At 38.6% G+C, this 18,705-nt stretch overlaps 1 protein-coding gene across 2 annotated transcripts in view; it reads left to right on the top strand.

Moving 5' to 3' along the window:
- The window catches only part of SNTB1 (syntrophin beta 1), a 356,345-nt gene that overhangs the window by 163,388 nt on the left and 174,252 nt on the right, over positions 1-18,705 (top strand). For both annotated transcript variants that reach the window (XM_060195661.1, XM_007526224.3), the window contains exon 2: positions 6,156-6,372. In XM_060195661.1, coding sequence (XP_060051644.1) covers positions 6,156-6,372 — 217 coding nt within the window. The remainder of the gene's footprint in view (positions 1-6,155; positions 6,373-18,705) is intronic.

The raw sequence follows: 18,705 nt of genomic DNA on the forward strand, positions 1-18,705 counted from the left end.
TTGAAATGCCATAGTTTAATAGTTCAGGCTTACAAAATCAAGCTCTCTTATGTTACAGGCAATAGACTCTTAATTGGATGTTTTTCCCAGCACATTAAAAAAAATTGGCTTAAATACACAAACACACAGACAGAGAGAGAGAGAAAGAGAAGTATAGAGAGAGGCATCCCATTAATTAAAAGGAAAAGTGTGAGAAACAGTTATTGCCTCATGATTAAAAGAAAGACTGGGGAGCCAAGCTGCCTGGATTTGACTCATGCTTCACTGCCAGTTTTGTGCACTGTACTTCATGTATGATTTATCTGGTGTTTAATAGTGTCTAGCAGTGAGGTTCTAATAAGTTAGGATATCAGAAATGCTTTAAATTCATACAATGTATTCATTGTGATTTTCACTGGTTATTCCAACACATTTTCATTTATTTTATTTTTTTATTTGCCTCCAGGGTTATCGCTGAGGCTTAGTGCCAGCACTATGAATTCACTTCTCCTGGCAGGCTTTTTTTAAATTTCCATTTTACTGGACAGGACAGAGAGAAATTGAAAGGGAAGGGAAGATAGTAAGGGAGAGAGAAAGAGAGACACCAGCAGAACTGCTTCACTGCTTTTTGAAGTGACCCCCCTGCAGGTAGGGAGCCCAGGGCTCAAACTCAGGTCCTTGCTGGTCCTTTTACTTCATATTATGTGTGCTTAACCTGGTGCACCACCACCTGGCCCCTTGCATTTATTGGGATGTTCTTGGGAGGTGACCCAGCAGGTAGAGCTCTGAATTTGCATGTATGAGGTCTAAGTTCATCCTTGACATCACATGTACAAGGCAAATGCTTTCACTGAAACCCCAGGTTCAATTCCCTGTACTACCATAAACCAGAGCTGAGTAGTGTTCTAGTAAAAAAAAAAAAAAAAAACCTAGAGTAATGCTCTGAAATAATATTCTGAGGCTCTCTCATAAATAACTCTTTAAATATATGATTGTATTCAGTTAACAGAAATAGGAATGCCTCCATATATAAAAAGGAGCTGTTTTCCTTTTCTACAATAATAACTTCCTTCCTTTCCCAGCAGTCTTTCACTGGGTGGACATAGAACTTTTCAGAATTAAAAATAAATTTCTGTTCTACACAGAAATGGCTATGCAGTGAAGTTCAGGATAGTGGGTTGTTAGTAAATACAGTGTGTCAGATTCTGAAGAGTCCCTTTCAAAGGAGAATATGGTGTGTGCTTTGACTACTTTCTCCTTCCTTCTGATGAGAATTTATTTTATTTATTCATTTTCCCTTTTGTTGCCCTTGTTGTTTTTATTGTTGTTGTAATTATTATTGTTGTTGTTATTGATGTTGTCATTGTTGGATAGGACAGAGAGAAATGGAAAGAGGAGGGGAAGACAGAAAGGGGGAGAGAAAGATAGACACCTGCAGACCTGCTTCACTGCCTGTGAAGCAACTCCACTGCAGGTGGGGAGCCAGGGGGCTTGAACCAGGACCCTTATGCCAGACCTTGTGCTTCATGCCATGTGCACTTAACCCACTGCACTACTGCCTGACTCCCCTAATGAGAATTTTTATCTTTTTTTAAGTGCATATCTATTTATTTATTTATTTATTATTTTTTTAATGTTTATTTATTTATTTATTCCCTTTTGTTGCCCTTGTTGTTTTATTGTTGTAGTTATTATTGTTGTTGTCGTTGTTGGATAGGACAGAGAGAAATGGAGAGAGGAGGGGAAGACAGAGAGGAGGAGAGAAAGATAGACACCTGCAGACCTGCTTCACCGCCTGTGAAGCTACTCCCTTGCAGGTGGGGAGCCGGGGTTCGAACCGCGATCCTTATGCCGGTTCTTGTGCTTTGCGCCACCTGCGCTTAACCCGCTGCGCTACAGCCCGACTCCCGTATTTATTTATTATTTAAGAAAGGAGACATTAACAAAACCGTAGGATAGGAGGGGTACAACTCCACACAATTCCCACCACCCAGTCTCCATATCCCATACCCTCCCCTGATAGTTTTCCCATCTATCTTAAGGCTCAAACTCAGGCAGTCATCTTGAGTCATTAGATGGGAGGCTGCAAATGCAGAGCAAGCAAGGTAGGAATAGAAAGAAGCCTGTGACTATAACAACTTCAACTTTCTTTGCAGCCACTTTCTGTAACTCAAAATAGTGGTAAATCTCTATGTTATTTAATGCACTGTAGTACGGGACACCATTAAAGTCCAGTGTAGTCTTTTTTTTTTTTTTGCCTCCAGGGTTTTCACTGGGGCTTGGTGCCTACACTACAAATCCACTGCTCCTGGAGGCCATTTTTTTCCTTTTTGTTGACCTTGTTGTTGTTGTTATTGTTGCTATTGCTGTTGTGGTTGGATAAAACAGAAAGAAATGGAGAGAAGAGAGGAAGACAGAGAAGGGGAGAGAAAGACAGACACTGTAAACCTGCTTCACCACTTGTGAGGAGATCCTCCTGCAGGTGGGGAACCGGGGGCTTGAACCGGGATTCTAAGCTGGTCCTTGGCCTCCCACCATGTGACTTTAACCTGCTGCACTACCGCCTGCCCCTCTAGTCCAGTTTAGTCTTAAACAGCGTCTTACCTTCCTAAAAGTAGATCATAGTCTTACTGTTTTGATTGAAACGTATAGACATTTCAGGACACCAAGGCACAAAGAACCATGAAATGGTTTACTACTATTTCCTTGTAGAGACACTACTGTGTCCATATATACATCGCTTCATTGCTTCTATTCTTCTTGATGGAAGAAAGGAGCTTTAGTCCTCAGTTGATAACTGAGAGGGGACTACTTCACAGTAGAATTATGCTCATAACTGATGACCAAGACTTGAAGAAATCGCTTAAACCTTTTTCTAGCATGGAAGAGTATTTTGACAATTTCTATCTTCTTGTAGAATTGAAATTGTGGGTTTGTTGAGAAATTTATGGACCAATTTCTTTCATTATAAACACAATAATAAATTTCTCCATTTTCTATGTGCACCAAAAGGGATAGGACTCCTCTTAAACAAAGGGTCTGTAAGCAGAATGTTGTTTTACCTCAGGACTGATATAGAAGAAGTTTAGTAACCTCAGCATATCTTGTTTCAGAACAGTAATGATCATCTCAGTCTTCTTGTTCCTTTGAAATTGAAAACTTGTATTCTGGTGGTGCCAGAAATCTCTGGACCCATTTAGAAAATTGTCTGTCTTCCTTACCAAATTAATAAAATAAGGTGACATCTAAAGATTTCAGAAGAGTTTTTCTCACAAATTCTAAGGGAAAACTAAACCATTTAACCTTCCCTAGGTATAAAGTCATATGGTAGCTTATTTCTGCATGTCTTGATGATGAAGACCACAGATGTTGTCTTGCAAAAACCAAGGCAGATTTCTTTTTTTTTTTTTTTATTCCCTTTTGTTGCCCTTGTTGTTTTATTGTTGTAGTTATTGTTGTTGTCGTTGTTGGATAGGAGAGAAAGAAATGGAGAGAGGAGGGCAAGACAGAGAGGGGGAGAGAAAGACAGACACCTGCAGACCTGCTTCACTACTTGTGAAGCGACTCCCCTGCAGGTGGGGAGCCAGGGGCTCAAACCGGGATCCTTACACTGGTCCTTGCGCTTTGCACCACATGCGCTTAACCTGCTGTACTACCACCCAACTCCCCCAAGGCAGATTTCTTGAATGTATGAACTGGAGACTTTCCACCAGGAAAATTTGTAGCCTCTGATACAGTCTTTCTGGCTTCTGAGGTATCAGTTAAACTTATGTTATATATCCTTACTTAATTTTTTAACATCTCTTAATCTCTGTTCCAAGATTTCCTTTTATTTCTTTTATTTACCAAGACAAAAATATTTCTCAATTCTGGCTTGTGGTGGTGCTGGGAATTGAACTTGGGGGCCGTTGGTGCTTGAAGTATGAAAATCATTTTGCATAGTCATTATGCTATCTCCACAGCCCCCAAATTACTTTTTTTTAATTGTATTTTTCTGCTAGGAGTGTGTGTGTGTGTGTGTGTGTGTGTGTGTGTGTGTGTGTGTGTGTGTGTGTGTGTGTGTGTGTTGTGTTTTCCTGATGATTAAACCTGAGATTTTGGGTGCCTTCAACATGAATGTCTTTTTGCATAGCCATTATACTATCTTCCCAACCCTGTGTAATTTCTTATAATCTACAATTTACTTATTAATTCCTTCTCCTGACATGCCTACCAAAGTTTTAATTTTAGTTACAGTATTATTATCATTGTCATTGCTATTACTATGACTGGTGTTCTATTTGGTTATTTTACTAATATGTTCTGTCCCTTTTAAATAATCTCTAGATGACTACTTTTTGTTTCTTTACACATAGTAATTATACTATGTATACATTTTTGTAAGATGTGTGGGACTATTACTAGTCTGTTATTTTTACTAGTTCTTACTTATTACCTTATTACTTATTACCTTGATTCCTTGTGTACTATATTAGTTTTTTTTATCCCTCATTACTCTTGAAAATGATTCATAGGGACTCTGAAGTCTAGATGGAATCTCCTTCCCCCAGAAAGAAGCTTTATATGATTCTGTCAGGCATCTAGAAATTTTGTCCAGCTTAGGGCCTTCTAAGGACCTCATGTTACCTATTTCCCTCCCCTCTGCTTATTCTAGGCTGTAGCCTACTTTAAGTAGGGACTCTATTTTGACTACTCTTAAGAACAGTTGAGAAGTCACATTAAAATTGACTGATATTTACCAGGCTAGAGAGATAGTTTACTAGCTAAGATGTGTGCTTTGCCAGGTGCACGAGCCAGGTTTGAAGCCAAGTACCAGAAGGTAGTGCTACAAAGTCAGAAAGGTGCCAGTGCTATGGCATCTCTCTCTCTGAATGAAAAAAAGTCAGCTCAAGAATAGTGAAGTCACACACACACACACACACACACACACACACACACACACACCTGGCTCCACATATGAATAAATAATAACTTACTTTTTTCTGTTTTTATTTCCAGTTGGTATTAAATGTCATTGCCATGGGGATGGCCTTTATTAAAGACATTGCTGTGTTCTTATTGTTTCAATTTTTTTTTAAAAAAAAACATTTTCTTTCTTTTTAAAAAATATTGCTTATTTATTTTTATTTTTGGATATAAACAGAGAGAAATTGAAAGAGTAGAGGGAGATAGAGAGAGGGAACGAGCCAGAGAGACACCTGCAGCCCTGCTTCACTACTTGTGAAACTCCTCTTGCAATGGGGGCCAGGAGCTTGAAGCTGGGTCCTTGTGCACTGTAATATGCATGCTTAACCAGCTGCTCCAATGCCTGCCTCCCCCCTTTTATTAAATTTTATTAGTGATTTAATATTTGTTTATAAAATTACATGTCAACAGGGGTATAAATCCACTCCATTCCTACTACCAGGGTTCTGAACTGTCAGTCTCCCCACTGCAAGCCACCATAGTTCCCCTAAGGTTGTAGACATGGGCCAACCATCATTTCTACAACTATCTGTCCACATTTGTACATAGTTGCCCATTTTTCTCCCTGATACAATCCTCTCTTCCCCTCCAAGCCACTCATGACAACATTACTACCTCCATATGTCCCTCTCCTTTTCCTACTCTTTCTCTGGGTGCTGATGGAGCTAGAGTTCAAAGCCCTCTTACCTTCTTCCTTCCTATCACTTTTCCCCGCTCTGGGAGTATGGATCAAAGTTGTTTGGGGTACAGATGGTAGTTCTAACTTCTGTGATTGCTTCTCTGCTGGAAGTGGGCTTTGGCAGTTTGATCCATAACCCCAGCCTGATTTTCCCTACTGGCCTGGCCCCTTTATTATTATTTTTCTTTCTTTATAGAATACTGATCATCTCTGGCTTATTATGGTGGTGCAGGGGGTGGACCTGAGAGCTTCAGGCATGAAAGTCTTTTTGCATAACCGTTATACTATCTGCCCTGCCCAAGACATTGCAATTTTCTGTCCTTTCTAAATATCCCAAGTTCTAAGCCACATGAAGTGGATACTTGATAAATATTTTCCCCAAAATTTGTTTAGAATATAAAAAAGTTCAGTATTAAGAGCTTTTCTAATACAAATGTCAAAAATGTAAGTTTTTAAAACTGCAGTCTTAACTTTGCAGAAATTCAGTTCTGCTGTATTTAAAAGTGCTATTGTTGGTCTTTTTTGCTTGCAGTGAAGTACATGCGAGAAGCCACACCCTATGTGAAGAAAGGCTCCCCAGTATCGGAGATTGGGTGGGAAACGCCGCCACCAGAGTCCCCAAAGTTAGGGGGCAGCTCTTCAGACCCTCTATCATCACAGTCGTTCTCCTTCCATAGAGACCGGAAAAACATCCCTCTCAAGATGTGCTACGTCACTCGCAGCATGGCTCTGGCTGACCCTGAGAACAGGTAAAGAGAGTCAGAGCTCTCATTCTTCTCTCTCTGCAATGCTTTAACCTCAGAGGCTTAAAGGAGGTTTTAGGGGATTGGGTGTTCCTGGTAGAACCAGGGAATCTGTGTTTGGGTCCCCAGTCTCTACCACAGGGGACGGAGACTTCATCAGCAGTGGATCAGTGCTGTGGGTGTCTCTCTTTCTTTCCTTATTTCTTTTTGTCTCTATTAGAAGACAAAGAAAATGGGGGCGGGCTGATGGGAACTTTGGAATCACAGTCTAGGCACTAAGGCACAGCAATAAGCCTGATGGCTAGGGAGGGAGGGAGGGAGAGGGAAGAAAAAGGGAAAGGAGAAAGGGAAGGAATGATGAAGGGAGGGATTTTTCTAGGCTATTCTCATATTCTGAAAACACTAAATGTTTTCGATTGAATTTACCTGAAATGGCCACACTCAAGCTTGTGTTCAAGCTTGAGTTTCATCACTCTTTGTTTTCTCTTTCTTCTTCTATTATCCTCATGAAAAATCTGTATAAGTTCTGGTAAAGAACTGGAGTCAAGATTCTAAATATCTCCCATGTTTCTTCATTGCCAATTTTTGTGATTTTAGGCAAGTTTCTATAAATCTACCAAACCTCAGTTTTACCATCTGTAAAATAGGAACAATTGAAGTAGATACCATTGAGTTGTGAGGAGAGTTCTATAAACTTGTTAACATAGGAAAACCTTCCATGAGCACAAACTATGACAATATTTAACATTAATGCTTGGGACCCATGAGCAAATAAGCCTCTGTAATCCTTAATGCCCTCAATCATGTACATAGGTGTTTAGATGAGAGGGGCTATAACACTATTTTCTGCCCTACACTTTTGGTTTTACTCAAGAGACTACTTCACCATCTGTGCAGATCTCCTTATTGCTCCCATGTGATACTGGGATACAGTATCCCATGTGATACTGGGAAAGTGTCTCACACTTTCTAGACTTTGACCCAAACCTTGTGTGTTATTTAGCAACGTCTGTACATTACATCTCTTGCTACAGGATATATTTCACCCATTCCAAAGTTTCACACTTTAACTCATCTGAACAGAAAACATCTATCTGGAAGGAAAGCAGAAGCTGTGTAGAGAAGAGAGAGTATTTGAGCCAGCAAGTAAGGATCTGGTGGCCACTGCATCCACATTAATATGCCACAAATAGAAACGACTGTACTGGCCCTTATTTATAACATGTGTAGGACAGATGCAACCCGCCCCAGCAGGAAGTATTTGGCTGGATTCATCGTTGCTGATGGGGAGAAGCCAAAAGAATGGGGGTGGGGGGAGAGAGAGAGAGACAAAGTTGCCTCCTTCGTTCAGTGTTTCTTTTTGTTTGTTTCTTTTGGTTATTATTTGTTTCTTTTGGTTTTGTTCGCTTGCTGCTAGGACCTTTCTTGCTGTAGCCAGCTGAAGGATTAACTCAATCCTTGCACCAATCCTAAAGCTGCACAGAGATCCACTTCCTTAGAGAAAGATTGTTGTTCAAAGATGAGTCAGTAACAATTTAGTTGAAGGTGACAGAGGTGGTATGGCAATGGGGAATCATAGAGAAGAAATGTCAAGAAGTATGGGCATAGTCCTAGAGGTACCATGACTAGGAGAAATTAGGATCTTAAAGAGAATGCAAGGGGTTTCTTATAGTCTTAGAAAGAGCTTAGAATATCAATAATTAATTATTATGATAACCAGATTAGTTGGGGGTGATTGTTTTCTATGATAGTCCAATGGTTAGTATCTGTTAATTATCTGTTAATATACTTGACTTCACTATGCTTTGAACCCTTTTAGTGGTATCTGAACCTCTTTGTGTTTTGATACTTACAAGGCCAAAAGGTCTTGATCTGTCTGGCCTAAAATTGTAGTTGATTTAGATGTTAACAGAGCTATATTTGCAGATACATTTTAGATGAGACAGCATTTGAGATGACTAGAAAGGTGGTTCAGCAGTAGAGCACCCAATGTATGAGGGTCTGGGTTTGATTCTAGCAACAGGAAGGAGAACTGTGAAGCAGTGCTATCCTCTAAACTCTTTCTCTCTCTCTCTCTCTCTCCCCTTTCTCTCTCTCACCATTGTCTCCTGTCTCTCATTCTAAAAGCAAAGAAAACTAGGTCTGGGAAGTGGCTCTATGGTAATGTGCATGTATGAGATCCTGGGTTCTATCATCATTGACACTATTTAAAAAAAAAAAAAAGAATTCAGCAGGAGACTCAATTGGATAGTGCTTGCTCCTGCCCTGTCATGGGCACTGCCCAGTTCCAAGCCCAGCCCTCACCACAGTGGAGTAAAGCTTTGGTATTTTGTAGTCTTTCCCACTCTTCCTCCCCCTCTCTTTCTATCTGAAAAAGTAGGTGCTAAAACTCTTGTGATGGGAAAAAAAAATTTTTTTAAAGCAGACCAACTAAAAAGTTGACAAACCCCCCCCATCATGAGCCACTCCCACCCTGTTCTGTTTTAGTCTACCTCAGTATCTGCTGATTGCCTTGGCCTGCAGGTGATATCCTTATTACTCAAGAGTTTCCTCTTCCCTGGCCTCATACCCACCCAATCAAACAAGTTTTTTTTTCCCCAGGAATCTGATATCTAAGGTTTCTGATCTGATGAATGCATAATTTATCAAGTACTTATCTTGTTGTGTTAGGCATTATGCTGATTGTTTCAGACTAGAGAATGCAAAGTGGCAGCCTACAGATGTAATCAGTCCATGGATACTTGGTAAATGTTCTATCTAATGTTAAAGAAATTTGGATTCATTACCCTGTTGAATAATTTGACGTTTTCACAATAAATCACCAGAATTTTTTTTTCTAGAAAAAAATTGGAAGATTGGATGGTATTTTTCGTTCTGTGTTGATTCATAGAGGGCTCAGTAGAAGGCATCTCCTTTGATAAGAAAGTGAACTCACTTGTCATTACTATTGCTTTACTTAGAGAGCCAATTAATTGCCTGCCTAGTTCTCTATATTTCCTGCTTTCTTCCTCGTGTTTCTTTTTAACCCTGTTTTGTCCTCTTAGTGGTCTTTTGCTTATCTGTTATTTTCTTCCTCCTATACAGTGAAAAATAGGTTCAGTAGTTTTGTATGTTCCAAACATTATATGGCTTATATATGATATACCTGAACTTCCAGTTCATGCCTATAGAGTATGTGATAATTTCAGTTTACTATTACCAGAGAGGAGAGAGAGAGAGAGAGAAGAAACAAAGAGAGAGAAGACAGAGACTGGGCAACATGGATTATTGTAGAAGTGATTACTATACTAGGGAGGGGCAGTTTGAGTGGGTTATATTAAGGGGGTACTTCCAGTTGTGGTCTTATATATTGCATCTTTTCTTGTAATTAATTATATTTTAGTACACTGAACTAAGATATACAATGTACTAAAATATACAATATACAGTGTACAAGTATTGGCCAAAGGCTGATAGTTCATTTTATATGTTAAGTTAGAAAGGAGAATGCATATCTATACTTTCTTACAGACACTTCAGATCTACCTTTGATAAAGTGTGTGCAGGGTCTTGTTGGTGGTCCAGGAAGAAACTCCCTTACTATAGGATGAGTATTAATGGTGCAGTAGTGTAAAATGGAAGTCCATATAAATCAGAGTCCAGGAGACTACTTAAGTCCATACTGTTATGAACTGCTGCTAATAAGGTTAGGGAGTTAGCTGAATCTTATATATACTTATTATTGGATAGAGACAGAGAGAAGCTGAGTGAGAAGGGGGAGACAGAGAGGGAGAGAGACAGAGAGACACCTGTAGCCCTGCTTCACCACTCAAGAAGCTTTTCCCCTGCAGGTGGAGACCAGAGGCTTGAACATAGGTCCTTGTACACTGTGATGTGAGTGTTCAACCAGGTGCACCAAAGCCTGGCCCCTTAGATGAAACTTTATAGTGGTAGAGGAAGAGAAAGGAAATACTTTTTTTGCTTAGCTCTTTAAAAACACTCCCCCCCCCCTTTTCAACTTTGGTATCACGTTATTGAGGAAATGTTGATATATAGGAATTGTTGTCACATGTCCATTTTCACATTTCCTCAGGATAGGTGTCAGTACTTCTTACCTTCTACCAAATACTTAGTTCCACTACTTAACTACTAAGTTCCCCTTAGTACTTCTCCTTTCCTCTTCTGAGTCCCTGGATTTGCTCAGCAACAGCCCTTTGAGGTTTCACCTTGTACTTACCCTCAGGAAGCAAACGTGTCATGAAACTCCATACTGGGAAGAATCTCGTGTCACCAATATGGATTGTGCAGAACCCCAATATTGCTGAATATAAGAGACACACCTAACACAAAGCATGGCCTCAAAAAGGGAGAAATACAAGGATGTGCAAAGCATATAAGGTAAATGAAGGCTAATGACAACAAAAAGCATCAATTTTGATCTTGAGATATGACGAGGTAAAACACAAACCAAAAGGCACAAAACAAGTCAAGGATGGACTGATTTATGCAAAAGACCAAAGTTCACAAGTCACATCCAACAGATGAAAATGCATAGCAAATCATAGCAGGGATCTTTAAGTAGAAACTGCAGAAGCTGGATGTTGTTGCACTTGGTTTAAGTGCAGGTATTAACATACACAATGGCCCAGGTTTGAGGCCCTGGTCCCCACAGCAGGGGGGAAGCTTCACAGATGGTGAACCAGTGCTGCATGTGTCTCTCTGTCTCCCTCTACCTTGCTTTCTCTCTGTGCTATCAAGAACAATAAAGTTTAAAAAAAATTAAAAAGAGAACTGCAGAAGATGCAAGAAGAAATAACAAACATGTATGTATTAGGCAATTTAACATTTTCCTCTCAGTTCAAAATAGGATAAATGAACACAATAAACAAAAGATAAACAGGACTATACATGAAGCAAACATCATATTATATCTAGCACATCATAAGTTTTACACCCTGATATAGAACAAACACAAAATGAACTACAAATTAGGTCACAAAAACTCCAATCAGATAGTGTAGAAATAAGGCAAAAATATATTCTGATGATAATAGAATAAAACTAGAAAATCAATATCAAAACTAATCCACAGAAAGTCTTCATGGAATTTCAGGCACTTGTATCAAAGAAGTAGACACTGAAATTATAGCATTCTAAAATTAAGAACACAACACATATATTTAATATAAAAGGAAAAATTGAAACTCTGAAAACACCTAGGCCCTTTATGGAATCTTCCACCCCTTATGAGTGAACTCAAGGTTCTCATGAATTTAAATTACAACCATAAGTAGTAGCAGCTCTATACTCTATAATTGATCAAACCTAAGTTGAGGAAGGAAATTAAAGCACTAATTCTGGTTTTTAAAACCCAACCCAATGAACACCAAAGTTAGTTTTTTAACTGTGACATCCTAACTTTAGCATCTGGCAAAACAGCTCACCTAACTATAAGCACCATGACCAGGAGTTGATGGCCTCCTGGATCTTAAAAGCCTGAGAATTAATGACAAATGCCACAGCATCTCAGGTTTAATCCCTATGGTTAGTGACACAAAGCTACTTATAATTTGCATTAAAAACTCTAGTGTTCAATTTCTCAGATAGAAACAGCTATAGAACAGCAGGTAGAATTGTTGCTCTTTCTATGAAAAAGGTCACCCAGCAGGCTCTAAATCCACAAAAACATGTCACTGTTAGTGGTTGTCAATGACTACAATATTTTTTTAATTCTACCTTAAATATCCCTTGTTTTTTACTCAATAGTTTAGACACTACCCTCTTTCAGACCTGCTTCTTCAGTCCTGCAGACTATTTGGACATATTTCCTACCAAGTACTTTGTTCCCTGTTTGTTCCTTTCCAATTCACCATCTTTTTATCTTGTCCATGTAGCCAAGGAAATGTGAAGCACAGCCATGTAGTCAAAATGGTGTTCTGTCATCTTTTTTAATATGGAAACACCTATGTCTAATGTAAAAGCTCACTGGCTTTTTGGCTGTCCAGATCTCCTTTCATGCTATTTTTTAAGTAACCCCTAGACAATTTGTGAACATCTGACATTTGCCTCCTTCACAATTTCCTAGTCACCCTTTAGACCTCACAGAGGGGTAACATATGCTCTACCTTGTGTATATAGATACACACTTTTGATTTTTTTTCTTGCATGAATATGAATTCTTAAAGTCATAAGAACCTCAGATCTGAGGAATTCCATGTTTACATTTTCACACAACTTTCTAGAACTTTGCTTGGATACAAGGCAGGTATTCAAATGTGTATGATTTTTTAGTAAATGATAAAGGGGTTCATCTGTTCATTCTTGGTATTTTTATAATTTTTTAAAATAATTATTTAAAATATTTTTATTAACTTTATTTATGGATAGAGACAGAATGGAGAGGTATGAGGGTGATAGAGAGGGAGAGAGACAGAGAGATACCTGCAATACTGCTTCACCATTCATAAAGCTTTCCCCCTGCAGGTAGGGAACCTCTTGCCCCTTTTCTTTTTTCTTTATTTAGGAGCCTAATAAAACTGCCATTTTTTACCTATTCAAATACCAGCCCTTTTGTTTTTTTTAGTATTTAATCACTCTTATTCCAGAGATTCACAATAGTGACCATCTGCAATTACAGTGATTGTTTGATGACTTAATCATATGCCTCCTCATATCCCTTATGGTACTACCATGACAAAAATGCAGAGCCCAATCAGAAACCTTCATTGCTGTATGTAAGGAAAGATGTTACTTCCAGTATAGAAAACTTTTCAGGACATATTTCCTATTTGTTGTTGAGCAGAAGTTATTTTCTCAAGATACTCTTTCACAGAGATTTTTAGCCCTCCCTCCCCCACTTTTTTTTTTCTCTTCCTAGATACCTCAGTTCTAATTTCCCACCTTGGGGTTGCAAAGCTATAACCATCATTAGTATTATCAAACTCCCAGTCTTCGCTCACTCACCACTGCTGTATTTGCCTGCCTGATGATCTACTTGAATTCTCACCTTCTTGTCCTCATACCTTTTAAAAACATAGTGCCTGAGATTTTTCTTTCTTTTTTTTTTTTACTGTAAGTTTACTATAACACTAAAACATAAACAAGTAAACTTTCCCCATTATATGTCATCTATCATTTCTAGATGTTCATAGCGGAAGAGTTTCAGAATTTATGAGAACCACTATCTTTCAGAGACTGCTCTGGGGACATGGCTATAAAATTACTTGCATTTGGAGGGTTATCATAATCAAAAGTTAATATTCTGTTTTTGTCTTTTAATAAAAATTAATTGGTTTTAATTAAATTAATAAATTAATATGTTACCATTTTTATTTTTTGCTTTTTTTCCCCAAAGGAACAAAATTTATTGAGAACTTTTGACTCTGTGACTTGAAATAATCACACAAACCATATAAAGTTTCCCAGATGCACCATGCTGTATAACCCAGATTTCCTCATTTATTGTAAACTTGCAACACAGTCTTAGCTCTGCCAACTGGTCCTCTCTTCAGAGGCAACATGAAAAAATAAAGCTCTCTTACAGCTTTTGATAATGCCTATAGACTTTATAGCCAGACCTTCCACCTTCTGCACCCCATAATAACCCTGGGTCCATACTCCCAGAGGGATAAAGAATAGGAAAGCTATCAGGGGAGGGGATGGGATACAGAGTTCTGGTGGTGGGGATTATGTGGAGTTGTACCCCTCTTATCCTATGGTTTAGTCAATGTTTCCTTTTTATAAATAAAATTTTTTTTAAAAGATTAGTTCAAGTGATCCAGGAGGTGGCTCAGTGAATATAGCTTTGGACTCTGTCAAGTGTGAGGTAATGAGTTCAGTCCCCAGGAGCACATGCACCAGAGTGATGTCTGGATATTTCTCTCAGAATATGAGGAAAAAAAGAGGGGTATAGGGAGGGAGAGAGAGGGACACCTGCAACACTGTTTCCTTACCATGAAGCATTCCCTTTGCAGATGGGAACTAGGGGCTTGAACCTGGCTCTGTGTGCACTTTAATGTGTACATGTTAACCAGGTATACCATCGCCTGGCACTGGTTCTTTACATATTCTGTTATTATACTTTTGCCTGAGGTATGGCATGGCAAGATGTTCTAATACATTGTGGGGAGTCTGTCTCCCTTTTAGGGAGTTTCTCTTACTAGCAGAATTTTTCTAGCACCAGTAGGACTAACAAATATAACATTTGATTATATTCACTGACGTATTCAAGTTTTTAGGAGAATTCTCATTTTCAGAGTTATGATAGTCGGTAACTTCTAAATATTAAAAGAACAAATGTTTCTGTCTTTACATATGAGAGAGTATGTGAGCTGGAGTTCATTTGTGCTGTGTGGGTCTGGCCTCTAGTCTTCTGCCTTCATTTTGCCTCAATGGATGCCTGGGAAGAGAGGCTACCAGTGTCCCTTAGTCCTATTATTCTTCAGTTTATATCTTCAGTTTCCTGAGCTCTTTCCACAATCTGGACTCTCAGTCTGGGAATCCTAGAGATATCCGGTAGAGTCAGGACTCATGGGAATCCTGAGGATATCATAAGACAGCTGGGACTAGGTTAGGGGTAAGAAGGGAAGTAGTCAGACTGAGATTCAGGTCCTCAGGTTAATTATCAGGTAAAGCCCTTGGATTCTTTTATTTCTTGTGGTAGAGGAAAATGATCTATGTGACTTGTTACATACAGGATCCCATGGACTGGCCTGCTCTGGTTCAACTATTATAAGTGACATGAGGAAGACTACTTAATACTACGCCAGTCTTTGTATTGTCTATGCCCCCCCCGCATATCTCTCGTTAATAAATACACTAATAAAATATTAAAAAACTGTTACAGTGTAATATACATTATAAAAAAGTACACATTTTGATATATTCCTATAAATTGAACACAATAATTTATTTTTCTTATTTGTAGGGCAGAGAGAAGTTAAGAGAGGAGTGGAAGATAGAGAGGGAGAGACAGAGAGACTCCTGTAGCTCAGCTTTACCATGTGTCAAACTTTCCCCCTGCAGGTTAGTACCAGGGGCTTGAACCTGGGTACTTGGGCATGGTAATATGTGTGCTCAACTAGGTGCTACACCACTCGGCCTCAAGGTTTTATTTTTCAGTGTATTTTTTTTTAAGTAAGTTAACCTTTTGCCATCAGGCTTACGATTAAAACCAACAAACAAAATAATATGGATGAATTACTACTTTAATTTCAAACTGTCAACTTCCCTCTGCCACTAGGTCTTGCTTATTCATTAATGTACATCTCATATATATATATATAATATATATATATATATACATACATGCATACATATTTGTCTGATGCAAATGAATACATCTCCCTGCCTGTCTGTCTATCCATGTGCTTGTGGACTCTTACTTTCTTATCTGGACAAGTCTTACTCACATACATTGTTACTGTAGAAACTGTATACATGAAAATTTGATGTTGGGTTTTGACTTCCCAGTCTATTTTTCTTCATTTAAGAAAACAGGAATGGAATACAGTGAAATTTTAGCAGTTTCTTTAAAGGCTTTCAGAATGGGAAGATAAAGTAGATTATGAAGGTGGAACTAAATTATTCAGAAATCTAAAGTAGGAAGCAAATCCCAATTAGTTGTATCTTTGAGTGAGCAGAGTGAGTCAACATTAAAAAAAAAAAGCAAATATAAATAATCTTGTAACATTCACAACAGATCTTTTTTATTTTTATTTATTAGTAATTTAATATTAATTTACAAAATTATATGTCAACACAGGTATAATTATACACCATTTCCACCACCAGAGTTCTGAATTCCCATTCCTCCATTGCAAACCACTGTGGTTCTCCCAAAGTTGCAGACATAGGTTAACCATCATCTCTACAACTACCTGTCTACATTTGTCCATAATTGCCCCTTTTTCTTCCAGACCCAGTCCTCTCTTCCCCTCTAAGCCACAAATGTCCCTCCCTTTTTCCTCCTCTTTCTCTCTCTGGGTCTTGATGGAGCTGGAGTTCAGAGCCCTCTTGTCCTCTTCCTCCTATCACTTCTCCCCCACTAGGTGTATGGATCAAAATTGTTTTGGGGGTACAAAAGGCAAAAGTCCTGGCTTCTGTAAATTGCCTTACCTCTGGACATGGGCGTTGGCAGGTGGATCCACACATCCCCAGTCTCATAACAGATCTTTCAAAAAATGTAGAATATTCTTTTGTTTTAAACTTGTAGTATTTTATTTATTTTTTATTTATTAGTGGCTTTTAAGGGTTTACAAACTATAAGAACATATCTTATACTTCCATGCTGTACCCACCACTGTAGTTTTGTGTTCCCACCCTCCCAATGATAACCACCATAGTTCTCACAAACAGGACATTACATTTGGAAAGTTATTTAAAAGTCTAAATATTATTACTGTTTTTTAAATTTTTCTTTTCTTAGTTAATTAATTTTTTGATGAGGGAGATACAGAGAGAAAAATACACAGAGACCAGGGCACTGCTCAGCTCTGGTTTATGGTAGTGTTAGGACTGAACTTGAAACGTTTGATGCCTCAGGCATGAAAGCCTTTTTGCATAACCATTATGCTGTCTCCCCAGCCCAAGTCTAAATATTATTGACTAGAACATAGCATAATGGTTATGCAAACATATTGTCATGCCTGAGGCTCAGAGTTCCCAGATCCTGTCTTTGGCACTACTACAAGACAGATCTAAAAAAAGCTCTGGCAACAGCAACAACAGCAAAGGCATGTATTATTCATTTTGCAGTTCATTTGTAGACCAATCTAGAAAATTCAGAGGCTGAGGAAACAGCATAATCATTATGCAAAAGACTCTCACGTGAGACTCTGAAGACCCAGGTTCAATATCCATCACTACCATGCCAGTGTTCTGGTCTCTCTCTACCTCCCTTTTACTCCTCCTCATCCTCCTCCTCCCTCTTCCTCTCCTTCTCCTTTTTCCTCTTCCTCTTTTTCTTCCTCTTCTTCTTCTCTCTGTCTCTCTCCTCTCTCATTAAAATAAAATATTTTTAAAAGAAAGATTCATTTAAAAAATAAAAATAAACTCCCCACCTGCAGGGGAGTCGCTTCACGGGCGGTGAACCAGGTCTGCAGGTGTCTGTCTTTCTCTCCCCCTCTCTGTCTCCCCCTCCTCTCTCCATTTCTCTCTGTCCTATCCAACAACAATGACATCAATAACAACAACAGTAATAACTACAGCAATAAAAAAAGAGAGAAAAATAAAAAACTCAGGTTTGAAGTCTGGGAAACATTCTGATATTTTTATTTGATGATATTGTGCTGTTTCTTTGGTTCTCTTCTGCATCCTCTTTTGGAAGTTGAATGTTGGACTTCAAAGTTTTTCTCTGTTACATACAGCACAATTATTACTTTATTTTTTAACCCTCTTCACAAGTATATTTTAAATTCCAGCTATCTTATTCTTTGATTATTCCTGTTTAATGAAACATGCTATTCTCTTTTTGGAATACATACTCCTTGGAGACTAAAGATTTGCTTTGTTTGTTTTCTTTGTTGTCTTTTGTTTTTCTTCCAGTTACTTTTTTTTTTTTCCATTTTGTTTGGATCTTCATCTTCCTTGCTGGAGATTTTCTTAACAAAACTGGTCAATCTTTATTATCTGCTTAGTTTTTACATTGAGAGATTAAGATTTTGTTAGAGCCTATGTATGAGGGAGAGGGGGGTTTATCAATTTGGTAAAAAGCTATGCTGTTAGAAGTTGGTGAGCTTACCAAGAGAGCCTCTCAAGTTCTGTAAATAGCAGTGTTTGAAAGTTTTCCTGGCTTTATTGCCAGATTTGAAATGCTAGCTGGGACTTTTCCTAGTTTTCTTCTTCATGGGCTTGTCACAAAGTCTCTTGAAAGAATTATAAGGGAACATGTATAGTAGGTATGCAATTCCCAGTCTTCCTTTCTTAAGTTATGAGGTAGAAGTCATACCTAAGTGGAGTTAGAGAGTGAGTTCAGCTCTGGGGATAGGACCAGAGGGCCTGGGTAGATTTCCCAAAAGAAAAGCTCTCTTCATGTAAAAATCCTGACCTCTTACACCTCACTAACACCTAGGACAGCCTCCTATTGGCCAGCTAGAAGCACCAAGTGTGGTTACTACTCGCATAGTGTGCATCTTTTGTGCTAACGTTGTTGATTTCCATGTCGTCATGAAATGTTCTTGTATCCCAATCCCTATGTCCCATGTGTGCAACAAATTCTGTGCTCCCATGGCTTTTCCTAATCTTTTCCAGACCTCAGCAGGTTCATTGGATGTCTGAGAGGAGAATCATTCATTGTGAAGATGGAAAGAGAGAACATATGGATGCCCAGATGCTGCAAATCTTAACTCTCACTTGCATACC

Source organism: Erinaceus europaeus, chromosome 1 (assembly GCF_950295315.1).
Source record: "Erinaceus europaeus chromosome 1, mEriEur2.1, whole genome shotgun sequence".
Lineage (NCBI taxonomy): Eukaryota > Metazoa > Chordata > Mammalia > Eulipotyphla > Erinaceidae > Erinaceus > Erinaceus europaeus.